Raw genomic sequence first — 19023 nt, 5'->3', positions numbered from 1 at the left:
TGTATTTCTTTAATGTCAACAATTAAGCCAAAAAAAAGCAAAAAAGTGTTAAAAATCTGAACTTTATTAAGTTTTCTCTAAAACAACAAATGACAAAATAACCAATACAAAAGCATATTCCCTATGCTTAAACAGTGATCTCACAAACATACTTTTACTTCCAAAAGTAAATGATTCCAGCACTTAAGCCTTTCAGAAAATCTTTTTTGAAGTCTCCCTGTTTTCAGCTCAACAGGGAGCAGCAACGCAAGCCGTTTCTCTCTTCAGATATCGGTTGTCCGAGAAGCCAGACTTCACTAGTTGGTCATCATGCGGGGCGCAATGCTCATGGACATCAGCTCCTGGAAGAGGAGCTTGCAGGCGTAGGGCATTCGGACCAGAGAAATCTGCGGACAGAGACAAGCGCGTCGTGTTAGCGCTTAACGCAACAGGAATGAGGGGCACCTCTTTTCTTTGTTTTAACATCAGGGAAGGAAACAAGACTCGCGACTCCCAAGACGCTGACCAAAGAAAACGTACCTGTGTTTTGTTACGACACCCTCGGCACTCGTAGGTGTGCGTCCTCGTGTTGGCGATGGCCATCAGCCCGCACAGGTTGCACACGTGGACCTGGTACGGGTCAGAGGCTTCAAACAGCCTTTCCCTCAAGAACTGGGCGGCTCCATGAGCAATCTGACAGTCGCGCTCCATCTCCCCGAATCGCAGGCCTCCATCGCTGCGCACAGGACAGGAGCACAAACCTAGTCAGGCTGTGGGTCTTTCTTTTCAGATGCAATTGACTCCAGACTGAAGGCCCTGACTAATTTTGCAGACACAAAGCTCTGAAAGAATGGGAATGTTAACCGCGCCACATCCTCACCGAGATCTACCCTCCATGGGCTGTCTGTTGAGGATCTGAACTGGCCCGCGAGCCCGGGAATGGATCTTGTCGTCCACCATGTGCTTCAGACGTTGGTAATAGGTCGGGCCAATGAAAATCTGGGAGGTCAGTTTGCGGCCAGTGAAGCCATTGTACAATACCTGAAAAACAATCAATGGCATCAATCTGAACAATTTCCTACACCCCCACAATGAAATAACTCTGGGCAGTACATTAAGGTGGATGATGCACCTCTATCCCTTCTTGTGACATCTTTTGGGCTGAAAACTGTCATACTAAATACAAGAAATTAATTGAAATTCAGCAGCAACTAAGAACTATACATTTTATTGCAACACAACAGTGCACTGCTTACATGAAGATTATGCAGGTTTAACAGCAAGCATAAAATATTTTGATATCTTGTTGTGTACAAGCTTCCAAATAAACAATATACAGTAGGTTATACAGCTGCACCAGTATGAATAAATTCTATGAATTAATTTTCCAAGGAGGAAATACTACTATACCTCATTTCCCCTCAGATGATAACCGTATTCGGAGAGCAGGTTAGAAACCTTCTGCACATTGACAGCATCGTTGAAAGGTGTGGCATCGCCAATCTCCCCCTTGTTCGCAGACACCTGTTCATAATGAAATCCCTTAGACATCATGTCTTCTCTTGTCACAGCTGAAAACACTTGTGCTTAAATATTTAATATTCAATATAATGTCCCTCTTTCTCAGAGTGCATGAACACTATTTCTCTCCACAAATAAAAGCAGTTTCCAGATAGTCTCATGCAATACCTTGCCCTGAAGACACTCGATCAAATGGCCGACTGTCATTCGAGAGGGGATGGCGTGAGGGTTGATGATGATATCAGGAGTGATTCCTTCACAGGTAAAGGGCATGTCCTATGCAAGGAGTAATCAAGAGACAGAACAATGTTACCACAGCAATACAGTCATAAAATATTCCACCTCTGAGAATATAGGGAATAGCTGTTCCTTGTTCACCCAGACTTCTTCCAGTTCAGACTTCTCAAATTTCACCCTTCTGCATCAAATGACCCAAACCAGGCTATAATGGGATAAGATGAATGTTTCATACCAGTCACTTAGAAAACACTGCATTCATTCTATCTATAATTGAATCCCCTCCGGGCCTCTTGGAAAAACAGATTCTTGTTTGATGATAAAGTTGCCCTATTTTGGCAGGTTCCACAGCAGACTTGTTAGTATTCCTAGTTCCTTGGCTTCTCCGAGACATTACAGTATTTTACCTTCACATAAGCACATAGCATTTATTAGCATTTCCCCCTTTGATGAGCTTTTTATATTCTCAGTTTGTTATATTCTCTCTAGCCCAGAATTTCATTTTCCAGATGTGAAATATGGCAATTAACGTTCCGGCTAATTAACTACTGGAAGGAACAGATAAGTTAAGCTCCAATGAAAACAAAAAGCTCTAAGAAGCCAAATGAACCGTTTAAAGATGTGGGAATGCAAAGGCCATCTAACAGTAATAAAAATAAATCACAGAAAACACATCTGCACTCTGAAAAGACAGCGTTTCCCTTTTCTCTGGGAAGCTAAAAGTCAGTCTCAACATAAATCCGTTGAAGTGGATATCAGGAGCGCTGTAACTCCAGCTGTATTTGTTTCATGTGTACGAACAGATATTCTCATCATTCCAAATTATAGTCAAGGCTAGCATCTTGCTCAGAAAACCATTTCCTTAAAAATAGCAGATTTTCAAATGTACTCCTCTCTTAGGTACCCATACATTTTTTACTTGGTTACTTGTTGACCCTTTTCACTTCTATATTAGCTGAATCAGAATGTGACACTTTCTAGATATGGTAAGTATTTTGTTCCAATATGCAATATAACATTTCCATAGTAAACTGCTGCCCAGTTTCACTTCACTTAATTGAAATATTTTGCAAGAATGTTTTGCATTTAGTCCAAAGTATACACGGGGCACAGAAGCAGTCAGCTATGGACAGGATCTTCCATAGAGAGTGTTCACAAAGAATGCATTTCTGAAAATAAACAAGGGAAGTTGACACATTCCACAAATAAGCTTTTACCTCTTGTCTGTACTGGATCCCACAAGTACCCTTCTGCCCATGTCTACTGGCAAACTTGTCTCCAATCTGGGGGATTCTAACCGACCGCACCTGTGGATTCACAGAAGAGAAACGCACACCGCTGAAAAATACGTCAACGTCCTCGCAAACAATAAGCAAGCACAAGGCTAGTTCTCTGTGTGACCTCAAGACCATTTCCAGCCATTTCCTTGTGATAATTGAAAAAGAAGAGAAGTTAAATTAAAGGTGGGCAAATCTGTAACAAGCGCTGAGACCGAAAGAAGCTTTTCCATTTTATGATCATCCTACAGCCCGAGATTGTGTTGTCAGTAAGCGGAGAAACATGAGGGTGGCAGACTCACCCTTATCTTACAGAACTTGTACCCCTCCTGGTTGAGCGTGACCATGACCTGGTCCACGATGCCGGTCTCGCTGGTGCGCAGGAAGGTGCTGCAGTCTCTCTTGGTGTAGCGCCGGTTGGTGCTGTCCAGCTCATCTTCATTCTCCGGCAGCGTGACCGTCTTGCCGATGATCACGTCCTCCCCGGACACGCGCACGCCCGGCGCGATCAGCCCGTCGTCGTCCAGCTTGTCGTAGATGGCGTGCCTCATACCTGACAGATCAAGGATACCCCCCCACCTTTTGTCAGTTCTTCTTCTCAATCTGAAATTCTACTGTGGCAGTTTGGCTCTTTTTCGAAGTTGGGCTTTTTATTATCCAGTGACTACAACCGTGGCAAGGGGCAGAGGACTTCACTGGCAGCTGTCGGTAATGAAACCTGCAGCAATATTATTTATTCCTCCCGAAATATTGAGATGCAGATTCAAGTGTATCCAATGTATGAAAAGAAAGAAGCAGAAGAGTACCATCAATGCGATTTCAAATTCCTAGATGTTCATCAAATGAATACAACTTGGATTTATCAAGCAAAACTATAAATCAACAATAAAATACAATAAAAAATATTTTATAAAGCACTGTGGGGATTACTTTCATACATGAATATATCCAGGCCAAAACAAGTTGAGGACCCACGTTAATGCCACAGGGTCTTTATTACCTGGAACAACAATTTTTTTTACAATTCTTTTTTCTTTTCCTTTTCTTTCGGAATAAGGCCAATTGAGCTTCTTTCTTTATTCCTGTATTTTACTACTATATACACACTTTTCTACACAAACGTGTTTTTCTTTAATAACACAAAGTTACTATTTGAAAAGCACTGCTTGGGAAGAGGGGGCAGGGATTCATATTAATCTTGTATTTTTGTATTTCACCATCTGTTTTAAACTATCCTCTACTGGTCTTACAGGGAGGGCCTTCAGGACAGCATCACATTATTTTATGCAGTCAGTCTTATTATAGTGGAGGGTAATTCTATAAGATCACAAGGCACTGAGGTAGTTATTAACAGGAGCAAAGAGAATTAACTCACCCTGACACGTCTCACGAGTTGGCTTCTCAAAAATCTCCTCTTGATCAAAGCCTTTCTTTGACTCCTGTTCTTTGTATGAGCGGTAAAACACAGATCTGTAAAAACGAGACATTTCAGTATTTAACCAGACATGAAAAGCTTCACCTTTTTGTAGGTATGTGTGATGTCTCTGCATGGTATGAGAATTATTTTCTTCCCGGGAGACAGGTTTACACTTCACATCTTTTTTACAAGTTTTCAGGAATAGATACAGGAACTACACTACTCCTGAATCACATGTACAGAATATCACAAAGATTATCTTTGTTTTAAATAGGGCAGATGTCCCTTTTCTTGCTGCAGTAAAAGGAGATGATGGTTATCACACACACTATCAATTTAAAAGTGTTTTGGCATATCCTAATAGGGCGGAATTGCCAACCTTTTCTATGAAACACTGGTATACTTTTCAAAACGTTTTGAGTTGATGAACAATTAAATATCACAATTCCATTAAATCACACCAAATTCTACATGGCTTTCCAAAGTTAAATCAGACAAGCAACTTCTGCCAGTCTAAATCAACAAAACTTTAAGAATGTTCACTTTTCTTCATGTCCAGGGGCATCCCTTCACATGTTGAAATTCACTAAAGAATTAGCAAACCACCAGATCCGTGACTTTCTGACCTGCACATTCACTGCACACATTGTTGAGCACAGTGATTCAATCCATAAAACAGCTGAGAATGCAAGGCAGCAGTTAAGTACATCAGGGATCAGGTGCTTCCCTTGACCAAGAGCAGAGATTAAGTGTTATATGTTTGTTTTGCCAATGTGCATATTACTACACTGTTATTCAACACTACTATTTCAGCTTGCGTCTGATTACTGTTATCAATGAAGCCAGGAGACAACATGAATAGGCAGCCAGACCTGAAAAATCCTCTGTCCACCGCAGATCGGTTCATGATGACCGAGTCCTCCTGATTGTACCCAGTGTATGATGCAATTGCAACAATAGAATTGATTCCTGGAAGAACAAGAAAGAACAATAAAGAACAGTTCTTTGAGCCTCTTGGAGCGGGACTTTTCTTTTGAGTCAAGGAATGCATCAGGTTCAGTGGACTAATTCCAGGGTTGCAGTATCTTTTTTCAGATATCACACAATATTCTGTTGTCTTAATATTACTTGTGCAACGTGTACTTAACATAAGGTTGATTTAAGTTCTACATTTAACTATCCTAACATCCTATTTGCTTTTCTATTTGAAGAAATAACTAATTCATTGACAAAAAGAGCCAAGTCAAATCTCTGATTTCCAGTTTATATAATTTCTGCTATCTGCACTTAACACTCTAACTGAAGGTCAGCGGCCAGATTTCAAGACATCTGTGTAATGAATTTTCCCGTTTTTTGGACTACCATTAAACATCTTCATTTTAGATCTAAGTTCTGTCAGGTCAAAGTGACAGAGATTTTCAAACTTCCCTGCAAGCATGTGTTCTACTTTATCACTGCCGCACTGCAGTTGTTTGCACAAAACTGTTGCACTACAAAGCCTCGACACTCTGGCCATCATTTCTTTAAATTTCCTCCCCAATTCTTTGCACATTTTTAAGGCCCGAGACCATCAGTTCTGTGGAACAGCGCCGCGACAGCCCTCACCCGCAGGGAGCTCCCTGAAGCGCAGGTACTCCATGGAGCGCGTCGTCACCAAGGGCTTCTGTGGGTAGTAGAGCACGTGGGCCAGAGTGTCCATGCGCACGTGGAAGTTGGTAATGTACACACCCATGGCTTGTTTACCCATAGCAGACTGGTACGTATTTCTTGGTGACTAAACAGGGAGAGATGGGAAAAAAAAGAAATTAGCAAAAAAACTGAAAAAATTAGAAAGCGGGGGTTCCGAAGTGGTTTCTTCTCTGTTGCAGATCAAACATTGTGACTCAAGTACCTTCCCTAACCCAAGGACGCTGTACATCATGAATAAAAAAAAAATACAATGAAAGTAAATTAAGGAAAAAAACCAAGAGCATTCAGGTTTTTACAGATGTGGGCAATCAAACATAGACCTTTGTAAAAGTTAAGTTTAGATTTAAAGAGAGTTAAAGAACTTGGGTCTCTTAAAGTCTGAGGAAGGCCATTCCACAACTCTGGGGCAGCAACAGATAGGGCATGGTCACCAAAAGTCTGTGATTTAGTCCTGGTGACAGTGAGCAGAGGACCAGCCTCAAATGAACAGAGTCTACGGAGGGGGAGTGTAAACATGAAGGAGTTCATAGATGTGTGATTGAGCCAGATTGTTTAGAGCCTAGAAAGTCAACAACAAGATCTTGTATTGAATATGTGACTTGATAGGCAACCAGTGTAAAGACTTAAGTGTAGGAGTGATATGCTGCCAGGGTCTGGTGTGAGTTAGTAATCCAGCTGTAGAGATTTGAACGTATTGCAACCTGTTGAGAAGAGAGTTAGGGATGAGAGCTAAGGGAAGAATGGATATTATCATTTATGACTACAACAGTCTTCTGTTCAGCACAAGAAGTACTTATGCTATGGGCTAATAAATGGTCTTTCCCTCTCTTGAGCTACAAAAAAAAAGACAAACCGGCATAAATGCAAAGACAAGCCATACCTGGTTGTGATCGGGAAAAGGGATGATCGAGGCACAGACTCCCAGGATCATAGAGGGGTGGATCTCGCAGTGCGTGTATGTGGAACAATAGGCCACTCCCTTCTCCTGTAAGTCATCAGGCGTCATGGCCAACATCACCGTCTCCTCCTCCAGAGTGTCAATGTACTCCACCACCCCACTTGCCACCAGGTCCTGCCAGCTGGACGAGAGAATACAGACATCGCTCTGAATCTCATGTGGTGGGTTAAAAAGTTTTAAACTTCAGAACAACAGAACGATTGGTATTGCCATGTAAGTACGAGCCTGCGATACACGCAGCACGGTGTACAAGACTTTCAGTTCAACTTAAATTTCCACTGCTGCACAAAGTGGGAGTGTTACATGGATCAGCACACTCTGATACAAAGGGAATGATAACTACAGTAACTCTCAAATGCCAATTAATTTAATATGTCGCAAAAATGTTTTTTCAATGGTTCTCTTAACTGATTATAAAATAAAATATATTTATGCTGCAGTAAGAAATTAACACTTGTCAAGCTGTCCTCAGCTGACACACCTGTAGTTATTGTACTCCCTCTCCTTCAGCTGGTCAATGTGTCTTCTTTTCAGGAGTAGTTTCTGCTTCTCTACAATCAGCAGAGGCCGACAGATCCTCCCAGCATCGGTGTAAATCCGGATCTCTCGCTCGCGGATATCTCTGATCATAGATACCTGCAACAGACAGAAAGAGGCTTCAGAGTCACGAGACAGAGTCACGAGCTGTCTGGACAGTGCTATAATGGATTCTAGCAGTTTAAATCTTTATGAGGCAACTAGGTCCTTACAATTAATATGAACACACACACACCCCGAACTTTTAATCTTCGTTTTCTGATGCAAAAAAATTCAACATTAGCACATAGCTCTATAACCGTGGATCACATAAACCTAGTTTTTCCTGGGAGAGGCTTTTACCTTTTTTCCAAATCAGCATAAAAAAAAAACTGAATGCAGACCTGGGAATAAATTTACATTACAGGACTATCTTTACCAGTAGATGTGCTGCATGGGCACAGGTTCTGATTTTTCTAAAAGCACAAAAACTAAACACACTGCAAAAGTTATTTTAAACAACAGGCTGCTTTTTTCGTTCTCCACGCTGTGGAATCATGCCGGCGTTCGTCACCTCTGACACAATGATGTCCATCTGACGGCGCAGCTTCCTCAGCGTGTTCATCAGCTGTTCGGGGTCTTTGTGGATTCCTACCCAGCAGCCGTTCACAAAAATCTTGGTCGCACTGTAATGACATGAGTTTCACAAACCATTAACAAAGTACAAAGCTTTTTCAGTAGGCAGATGACTCTAACACACAGTGTCGCAATCCTAAAGTAATACTGTATTATCGGATTCCAATTTTCTTTACACATTACAGTAAACAAAGGGGAGAGTGATTAAAATCACTGCTGTCAAAGCTCATCACTGCAATTGCTGGCCTACGGAAGATGTCAGTACTGACTCGGCAATAGCAGCTGGGGAAATCTCTTCAAGGTTCTCCATACTCCACTCCTCCAAGAACTCGAGGATAGGGGAGGGCTGGGAACCCACAGAGATGTAGGCCATCAGAGCCAGGTTCTTCACGAGCCCCACAGCGTGTCCCTGGACAAAGGAGAAACCATGACTCAACAGTCCTGCCCACACCCAGTTCAATCACATTCTCAAAACCTTTCAAACATACAGACTGCTGTTGCAAACCTAACAACATTGCTTCTAAGGAACTCCTCCATGACATGACTTGATTGCACAGGCAGACAAACATAAAAGGAAATGCAGATTTTTTTTCATTAAGAACTACCAACAAAGGAATAGTCCTACTACCCTATAACAGAAGAATACCCTCCAAGAACAGTCACCACTGCTATATAAATGTGATGATACATAAAACCTCTCATAGAAAAAGCACAACAGCACGATTTACAAGTCTAACGAAGTCGGGTGAACATAGGTGCTTATTTTATAGGTCACGAGACACAGAGATACATAGAATTTATGAATACCCATGTAATAAAGAAAGGAACTCATTCAACACATTAAGGTCTGGATATCCTACCTCTGGGGTTTCAGCTGGGCACACCATGCCCCACAAGGTGTTGTGGAGCTGTCTGGGTTTGGCCAGCTTCCCGTCTCGACCAATGGGAGAGTTCACACGTCTCAGGTGCGACAGGGTTGAAGCAAAGGTCAGGCGGTTCAACACCTAAAATAATAATTCCGCGTTACAATTCTCCCACACTGCATTCGTGAAAGATCGCACCTTGTTTCTGCCCGATTCCTAGAGAGGACTACCCAGAAGGACAGGCAATGTTCTGCTATGCTCAAGCAGGGTGGACAGTGAAAATTAATAGGATAGTTCAGTTAGGCTGCTCTAGGTCATGAGATAAGTGCCAAAACAAAGACCTGCAATCTCTAAGATTCTGGACATATTCCGCACACCAAGTGGGGTGTTTCAGTCTAGTTAGCCTTTTCAAATTCATACTTCTTTTAAAACTGAATATTACAAAAACCAAAGTTTCTTCTTTAGTGTTTCATGAGAAAATATTGTGTCCAATGGCCTTATTTAAATCTCCTGATCAAAACCTTGAACAATCCTATGAAGGTCTTTATTAAAAAAAAAAAATCAAAAGCATTTCAGTCTGGCTCTCATGCAGTGTGCGAATTTCTTCATATACTTCATGCAATCACAAGCTGGGTCTTGGCTGTAGACAGAGCATCATTCCTCCTCCTTCTCTCTCCGAGACCCACCTGAGATACCCCAGCTCTGGCCTGATGGGCCTTCTTGACATCTCCCCAGTTCCCTGTGGCCAGAGAGTACTTCAGCCCATCCGAGATGATGCGAGTCTTAATAGCCAACTCCAAGTTAAAATCTTTCCCCCGGTCAATGAACTTCTGGGCGTAGATTCGGATCTCCTTCAACAGATTCTTAAACATTCTGAGAGAAATAAAGAGTAGGAGAGAAATGAAAATAAGAAAACCCTGATTATCAGCAGCCCTGTAACTATCAGTGTGGGAATTACTTTGCTGCACATCACATCTGTTTACAAAGAACGTACTGAATTATTATTCCAACCTACTTATGTTATCCTACTTACAGATAGAGTCTGTTCTTGAATATTCCAACAGCAGTTTAAAACACATGCTTTATGACCATGCTATGACCTTTGAATTCAATGAGAAACTGCGAGATTTGGAAAATGGCAAAACCAATATAGTACAGTTTGTATAGTCTTTATTGAACACTGCAAAGAGTAGCCCAAAAAAAATGAGAAATGCCAAGAAGAGATCTTACTTGAAAACAAAGCCACAAGATAACCATTCTCTCAAGGACTCAATGCTATTTCTCAAGGCCTGAACAAATGTTTTACCGAGTTATTTTGAGAGAGCTGAGAGATTCTCATGGAAAAAAATACATTTATGTTATTCGTTCATTAATATTTAAGCCAAGATAAAAACACAATTAGTGGGTATTTCTTTTAACATGTTATAGCGACACCAATCAGTATTCAGTGTTAAGTAAGTCTCTTAGAACAGAACCGATATAAAATCAGGTCCAGAACTGGTTTTCAAGTGGACATAAAAGACAGAAAATTTAGAAGATAAACATTTAGTATAAAGGAACACAATGAAAATAACATTCCACATGCAACATTTTTTTTGTGATTAACACATCTGGTATACAACCTCCTTTTACTTACTCATATGTTCTTATATTTGCTTATTCTTTTTCAATGGGAAGCGTCCGACAGTAACGGAAATACTACAAACGACATTAAAATCAGGTATCTGACAAGTAAATGAAGGACAGGTATACCACATTTGGATTTTCAGAAATTAGTTCCTAAGCAAACTGGACCATTTTGACACGCTCGTTGGAAAAGCGAAGCCAACCGCTGATCTTACCCGCGAAACAAGAAAGCAAGAAGCGGCCCCGCCAGGTCCAGCCTCTTGTTGCCATAGTGATCTCTGTCATCCAGCTCTCTCCTGCCTAGAGCGGCCAGGAGCAGCCTGTGGACCATATACCTGAAAGCACAGGAAAAAAAAACAAAACGGTCACTTTCGATTTTCCTTTCAGAGAACAACACGCTTGAAAACCGAATCTCATTTTGTACACATTCCCTTAATTTCAATAGCCTCAAAGTTTCTTTACTCTTACCTTTCTTTTTCCTGACATTTGGGAATACAAAAAGTCATCCGCTATTTGTACCTCAATCAGTCGTGCCATCTAACCTGTCACAGCACTCCTTGCCGATGGTGGAGCAGCAGTGACAAAGCTGGCTGCAGTGAAGGCGGACCAGGGATACTGTGATGACAGACACCCTGCTGTCTCAACTCCTCCAGCACAGCTCCTTACTACCCATGTAGCGTTTTGTTTTCGACTTCTGTAACAGCACTTCCTATTCCTGTTCCTAAGGACCACTGTCTTGCTCAACTTCTACTGCTCAGTGTTTTTAAACACTTGATAAAAGTTTATAGTTTGTTCTGGGGGTACATATGTTAGCTTGCTTTCAGATTTGGAATCTGCGAAGAGGTTCAACTCTTCCCATTCAAAAGTGGCCTGAAATCTGACCCCCGAACTGGACCTCTGAAGAAGGAACTAAGTCTTTTTATGAGAGGTCTAATGATTGAGGTGAAATCGTTGGAAACAACATCCTTTGAAGTAGTGCATTTTTAAAATCTCAGCACTGAATGCAAGCAAGTAGACCTACTATAGATGTTATTTCACACTAGAGATGCTGGCTCCTTTAAAATGGAAACCTGCAGACAGTTGTCCGTCTACCAAGTTGGGAAACCCCGAGAGCTTAATTTTCTTACAAGAAATTCTGCGTTTTACCAATGAATGGGCCATAATCGGGTATTACAACAAAAAAAGGTTACTCGTGTACTTCACTGCAGCTCCTTATCAACCGTTTATCATTTAATAATACAAAAATCACACTTAAAAAATCTGACAAAAGTAAAGAGGACAACTAAATAAACTTCTCCTCTCATGAGATTTTAACATTTTTCATTGTTTATGATTTCTATAACTGTCACCTGGTTACCCTTTCCAAAATCTATTAATGTATTTTCCTGTGGAACAACAATCATTATAAAACACCACCACGACATACGAAGCTCTAATTCCCACCCTAAGAAGTAAGCCTTCTTCGTCTCGCAGAAGTCACTGACTCCCACGTGTGGCAGCACTTCTTTCTGCAGCACCTCCTTGGCATATTTAATTCTCTTCTCCTTGGTGACCCCGGGCTTGGCACCTCGAGAGCCGATGAAGTTCAGAGCCACGTTCTGTTCCTGAATCACAAAGGCCTCGTCCAGGGAAGGCTTGACCTGGCCAGACACAGTTTTGGATGGAAAAAAAAAAATCATAAAAATGTCAAACCTTTCCTTTCCAAACAACACATTTGCCTTTTAGACAAGTTAACATTTAATGAAAGAGATTTACAGGATCTTCAGGAGGTGATGTAATTCATTCTGGACCAATAACCTAATTCTTATGGGATGGGCACGATGGATGAAATAATTATCACCCATTTAGTTCGTTCCTTACGCTCTGGATCACTTGAAGGCCAAAACAAATATGTTGATAAAGAGGTCTTAAATATTAGGGGTGAGATTTTTACCTCATCTGGCAGAGAGTCAAGTTTCAACAAGTAATTAAGCTGCATTTCCTCTGTAGCACTCAAATATTGATGCAAATGTTCACTGTGCTAAAAAGCTTGCTCATGTCAGACAACTGAAGGGATCATCTCTAGCATGAGTATTTTAAAATATCATAAAATGTATAAACAGGTCTACCCTGTCTTACAAGGCAGTTGTGGTTTACATGGTTTCACATTTACATGCAGATTTTATACTAAAATTTCAGCAAGTGGAACCAGCAACCCATCCTGTCTTGGTTCGTCTTGTGGTACCACATGCCACACTGCATCCCCTACTTTGTCACTGTTTTCTGTCATCTGCTTTATGTTTTTTAAATACTACTTAGTGAGAAACCATGGTTCCTAAGTGTACTACGAGTGAGAAAGCACCAGTACGTAAGCACTATTAGTAAGCGTTCAAGATCTGTAATGTCTTAAGGAAAGAAAATAGAAGTGATGGACTGGCCTGCACAAGATGTATCATGTGCTTGAGTGGTAGATTAAAGGGGGTGAAGCAATCTATATGCACAATTTGGAAAAATTAATTATCAACTGGGGCTGGTGTTGCGAGTGGCTTTATCTAAAATTCAATTTCTATTGTATTAATGTATGGGAAATGATATTATAATATATACACCAATATTTAATAAGATTATAATGCAGCTCCTTAAACACATTACTGTGTATTTAAGAAAATGTGGGTGTTATAATGAGATTTACAAGTCAAATCCTGGCAGTGACAACCTAACTCCCATTTTTCCCCCTATACCTAAATATTCATTACATGCAATTTCCTCAACAGCTGGGTCTTCTAGTAACGATTTACCAGTGCAAAAAAAGGTTAAGATTTTATCCATAATAAAGCTATCATTTACTTCAAACATATCAAACACTTGCAACATTTTCTTAAAGCATGGATTACACTCAAAGGTACTGTATTTAAAATGAAAGCTAAAAATGCACGTGGCACAGAAAAAACATAAATATAAATAACAGATTTTCATAAAACCACACAACAACAAAAAAAGTCACCATTTCCATCATTTCTGGATCATCAAAGTCATAGATGATGTGCTCCAGGATGTCGCGGTCAGACACGAAGCCCAAAGCGCGGAACACGATGATTATGGGCACTTCCTGCCTGATGTACGGCAGTGTGGACACGATTCTTTGGCCAATGGCACTTTTCTTCACACCCTGGTGAATGACATGGGTGAACAAATGTTAAAATTTCACCAAAATGAAAAATGACATTTTTTTAAAGTCACACACGTGCCTCTCCCAGGTGTTTTAACTCCATTGGGGGGACACTTAGTGTGACCAAAAGTGACCAGCAGCCCGGTGCTGCCCCAAGCCCTAGTCTCACCTGACCACCTCTAGCCATCATGCTGACCCAGATGGAACTGGTGGGACGGGAGGAGTTCTCCAGACAGGACCGGCATTCTGCGGTGTAGGCGTACTTGGAATCCTTCTTGGCAAACACATACACTGTGTTTGTGGCCATCTTCTCCTGAGCGATCAGAACCTGCAGCAAAAAAGGTGCATAGCGCCGAAATGATGAGCTGGGCCACAGTATAAATACCTGCGAATTCAGCTTCAGATAAAACTATCAAGAGTTTCTAATCCAATATTCATCCAGCTGTTATTTTATTAAGGACTAATTGCCTGACTACTGAATTAGTTGACACCTTTCCATGTTTTCCAAGTACACTTTAAAAGAAGAAATTACACAACATACATTTCTGAAAGAAATATTTTTAGAGCTGAACAGTTGTTGGTTTGGAAGCAAAGACGACAGATCTGGGGGGCAAGAGGTTGTGTCAAGTTCTGGCCCATTTCAAATTCTCTCCATGTATGAATCACACTCTTCAAAAAGAAGCTAACCAGACATCTCATCTACAATGTTATTTTTTTTCATTTGCAGCGTTTTAGTAACAATTAAAACATTAGATATTTCTGATTGATGCCACAGACTTGACTAAAGGTGTCCCTATTGCGGTTATAGAGTATGAAAATCATTGTAAAACACCACTTCACATGAAATGTCTGTCTATCGGCTGTGCTCAGCTGGACAGGATTATTCCTTTTACCTTTTCTGATCCATTAATGATGAAATAGCCTCCAGGGTCCAGGGGACACTCATTAAGCTCACAGAGATCACGGTCTGTCAGCCCACTGAGTAAGCAGTAGGTGGAGCGCAGCATGATGGGAATCTTTCCGATGAAGGTTTTCTGGTGCTGCGTCTGCAGCTGCTCCTCCCCTTCCTTAATGATGGTTTTGGTGATGTCCACATAGAGAGGAGCAGAGTACCTGGGCCAAAAAAAAAAATTGTGAACATCAATAGATTCAGAAGATAATAATTGCTTACACTTATATAGCGCTTTTCTGGCCACTCCACTCAAAGAGCTTTACAGGTAATGAGAACTCCCCTCCACCACCACCAATGTGCAGCATCCACCTGGATGATACAACAGCAAACATAGTGCACCAGTACATCCAGCACACACCAGCTATCAGTGGGGAGGAGAACAGAGTGATGAAGTCAGAGATGGGTATTATTAGGAGGCTATGACTGGTAAAGATGAAATTTGGCCAGGACAACGTCCCAAACCCCGGTTTTTTGTATGATACAAACACAGCAACGTTTTGGGTCTGACTTGAATTTCATATCAAGATAAGGAACGCAAAAGAAAGGTCACATATATACACTCCACTAGGTTAACAGTTTATACAAGTCATTTATGTGAACTTATCACTTGTAACCAGCTGTGAACTCGGCCACTTGCTATCCTTGGAACACCTGATGTCAGTTCATGCACACCTACTCATTTTTATCCGACTGACACTTTTAACCAAACCAATTGACAATGGAACTCAAAACTGGGTATTTTTACATCCTTTTATTAATTTTCAACAAAATTCACATACCATCCATCATTTAAAAACAATAAGATTAAGAGAAGAAAAAACCCCATCATGACATAGTATACAATAAAAGAAAGATGAAGATACAAAAAGATCTCCAGTCTTCAATTCCCTTCTAGCTCTCTAGTGACATCCATCCTGTTCTCTCCTCCAAATTCAGTCACCCCCCCCCCCCCTCATCCAGCCTAACCCCTCCTCCCTCAGTTTGGGGAACCTGCAGAGGGATTCACTTTCATACACACTGACCCTTAAGCAACAATTCTGTTAATGCCACTGGCAAATACTCTATAAGAGGTGACCATAGTTTAAGATCTGTTCTCCTACGGAAACCAAGCCTTCCATAGGGCAGTACACTAAAACTTTCTCCATACCAAAATGTAACAGAGGGTGTTTCTTTTTAAACCAGTTGGTTAAAATACATTCCCTTAATAAGAGTAATAATTTATCGAGAAATTGATATTGTGATGGGAGAAACGTTATCATTTCAGAAGGTAGACCCAAAAAGAGGAGCCCAGTGTCCCATTTTATTTTAATATGGAAAAATATCAAAGCCAGGTATGTTATTGGAGTACTTCAGGTGAATTCCTTTGGTCAAGGGTACAACAGCACTGTCTCAGCTGGAATTTAACCTTCCAGTTGCAACATTAGAGACCTAACCCCTGCTGCACAATGCTGCTCTAGCTCTCCAAAAAAGCCCTGGTGTGAAGTACATTTCTGCAACAGCAATGGACAAAACTGAACAATTTGGGGGATCGCATCAGAATAGGGAGCAACACAACAATGTAAAGCTCTACTTACGTAAGATTTCGGAGTCTAGCTTCATTTGGCATCATAGGAGAAGGAGCTCCATCTCTCTCCCAATGTGTAGGTTTGGAAAGATAAATCTGCTCAAACTTCAGCAGGTAACGTGGCTAGAACGAAAAGATGACAAGAGGCGATAAACATGCAAAATCCACCCATTGACTAGCTGGCTTTCACCCCTACTGTGGGCAGACCGCCCCCTGCACCAATTAATCAGATGTATCTGTGCATCAATACATATCACTACACTTTCAGTCTGCTTGGGGTCACATGCTGGAATAATCTTTTCAAGGCTTCGAGAGACTCACAGGCTCCTCCACTTCTCCAGAGGTGTGCTGGGCCTCAGCCTGCAGGTCGATGGGTGGGGCATCCTCCACAATCCTCTGTACTGACATCTGGATGAACTCATCGAAAGAGTCCAGCTGCTGCCTCACCAAACCCTTCTCATCAAAATAAGAACTACGAAGACAAGAACAGGCCATCCATTACTAACACCATTCTCCTCTGTAGTGCCTCCAATGTGGAAAAATACCTGGGCTGAATTTGCTTTGAAGATCTGCATTACAGGAGATGATCACTTCCGCTTCTATAGATTTTTATTCATTAATGCCCAACATTTCCTTCTGTTTTAGAATTTTAAATGTATTCGGATTCATTACAGCCAAATCTGTGAAACCCTTTACCAGAAATGTTTTTAACTTTGTATATTTGTATCAGAAAAAAATTGCTTTTTAAAAAAGCAGGACAGAACTTGACTGGACATAGACAGACAAACATATATATGAATATATAAGGGGGCACACTTAAAACAAAATGAAAAGCAGTTAAACTTTTGCAGTGGAGAGCCACAATCAAGTAGGTCTTAGAGGTCATCCTTAAATTATCTCTTTGTAAGGACCTGCAACATGTGGACTGTGATCAGTTTAGGAAGGTACCTGGTTCAGCTAAATCAGGAATGACCAACCTTTAATCTGCCTAGTTTTAAAAAATGAACAAAACTGAAATGATTCATTTCAGTTCTTTACAATTGTTTGTAGGAAAACTAATGGTGACATTCAAAATCTGCTGGGTTGTATGCCACTGGGACCAGGGCTGGACTTTTACAGCACAGAAGAATGCTGAAATGTGAGTATTAAGTCAAAAATAAGATCAATAAGTCTCAAAAGATGACCCTAAAAGGCAAAGGTGGCTAATATGTCAAGTTATATTTTTTAGGCTGCTCACCTGATGACAATCCAGCAGGCTTCCTGCCACAAGTCTGGAGTGATCTCATCATCATCTTCATCATACTGAATATCTAAACAAGACCACAGAATTGTAATATTAAGGGAGCCCCATCCACATAAAATATTATGCTCTTTTTGGACTTCCCCCTAAAAAAGTACTATTCACAGGTGTTTACCTTCTACAGGAAGAAAGTTTGCTGCATATGAAACTAACAAAGAAAGGTAAGATGGCCCTTAATACATTTGATTTTCACAGAAATTGTTTTTACACTACATGCGTTGTAAAAAGCTTTTCAAGAGACATGGTACTTGGACCTACTATCTCACAGCTCTAGAGACAGCGTGCCGCCTATGCAGAGTTGATCGCACTCCAGTTACACATATGAATTTTCTCCAGGCACTTTGCTTCATTCCACTTCCCAAAGGCATGATCGAGGATAAAAGGAGAAAAAAAATTCTTTATTCTCCTCAATAACCTGCCCTCTCTGAAGTAGCTTTGTTACAATGGCGACACGAGTGTAATTGTATGTAGAAAGGCAGAAGTTAGACTAATACATCAGCAGGCATCTGTGAACTTCACCGAAATGGACTTTTATACCGTTTGCTACTTTGCAACCTTTTCGAACATTAATGAAAAGGCCACATTTTTAATTCCTAAGGACAGTGGTACGCAAAATGAGATGTTAGAACCACCATGAACTAATTACCGTTCCTCCGATTTCAGTTTCTGGATAAAACTGAAATGCCAAAAGCTTTTTTGAAAATCATCTTCCCTATTTGGATGTAAAGTGCTCGTCTGTTGAATGCATTTCAAAATACAAATTTAGAACTCCTGTGCTGAAAGTGACTCTAAATACGAACGGTTTAGACTGAGAATGTTGAAAACGAAGCACAATATTTCTCAAACAAATTTCACGATGCACAAAATCTAAATAACAGATGTCGTTAAACGTATCAGAGTTAATGGCACAATTCACCTTGCATTTATAAGATACCTCTGTACAATACAGACCAAAAATCAAAGAACGTACGCTGACGCCATGTTCAAAATATTGTTTTAAAAAAGAACTAAACAAACCAGATACCTACCTTCATCTTGATCATACATATTAGATTGAAGGTTCTTCCTTTACTGACTCCAAAAGAAAAACAAAACACTTACGAATACGTTGAATTAAAAATAAGTGCGCTATAACCCACCACTTCCATCCACACCACCTGAACAAAACAGTACGAGATATCGATGGTGTATACGTCACTTCCTGCACGGCTTTCGTTGACGACAAACGAAACATTTTAAAATAATTGAACCGCCAGAAATATGTTAATTGTAATTGATATTCTCAATAATAATACAAAGATAATCGTGATAATAATTATTAATAATAATTTCGGATGGTT

General features: G+C 40.6%; 1 protein-coding gene across 1 annotated transcript; it reads right to left on the bottom strand.

Moving 5' to 3' along the window:
- Positions 1 to 46: 46 nt before the first annotated feature.
- polr2b (RNA polymerase II subunit B) lies at positions 47 to 18876 on the bottom strand. Its single transcript, XM_088938091.1, has 25 exons — positions 18712 to 18876; positions 17621 to 17693; positions 16705 to 16855; positions 16394 to 16506; positions 14761 to 14980; positions 14037 to 14195; positions 13703 to 13867; positions 12163 to 12359; positions 10935 to 11054; positions 9780 to 9966; positions 9091 to 9234; positions 8500 to 8639; positions 8169 to 8280; positions 7560 to 7714; positions 7001 to 7199; positions 6037 to 6205; positions 5304 to 5400; positions 4390 to 4484; positions 3317 to 3567; positions 2955 to 3044; positions 1669 to 1776; positions 1390 to 1503; positions 860 to 1020; positions 520 to 715; positions 47 to 386 (listed from the first exon to the last, which is right to left on the bottom strand). The coding sequence occupies exons 1-25, from the start codon at positions 18728 to 18730 to the stop codon at positions 297 to 299; spliced, it is 3525 nt and encodes a 1174-aa protein (XP_088794217.1). The 5' UTR covers positions 18731 to 18876; the 3' UTR covers positions 47 to 296.
- Between the last annotated feature and the right edge of the window lie 147 nt (positions 18877 to 19023).

This window comes from Atractosteus spatula, chromosome 1, assembly GCF_055471065.1.
Source record: "Atractosteus spatula isolate fAtrSpa1 chromosome 1, fAtrSpa1.hap1, whole genome shotgun sequence".
NCBI lineage: Eukaryota > Metazoa > Chordata > Actinopteri > Semionotiformes > Lepisosteidae > Atractosteus > Atractosteus spatula.
The sequence above is the reverse complement of the archived record's forward strand: the minus strand, read 5'-3'. Positions and strand labels throughout refer to the sequence as shown.

Coding starts and splice junctions, on each gene's coding strand:
- polr2b (XM_088938091.1), bottom strand. Junction 16,507..16,704: donor CTGGAGAAGTGGAGGAGCCT/GTGAGTCTCTCG, acceptor TTTTCGTTCTAG/CCACGTTACCTGCTGAAGTT. Junction 716..859: donor CCCATGGAGGGTAGATCTCG/GTGAGGATGTGG, acceptor TCCTGTGCGCAG/CGATGGAGGCCTGCGATTCG.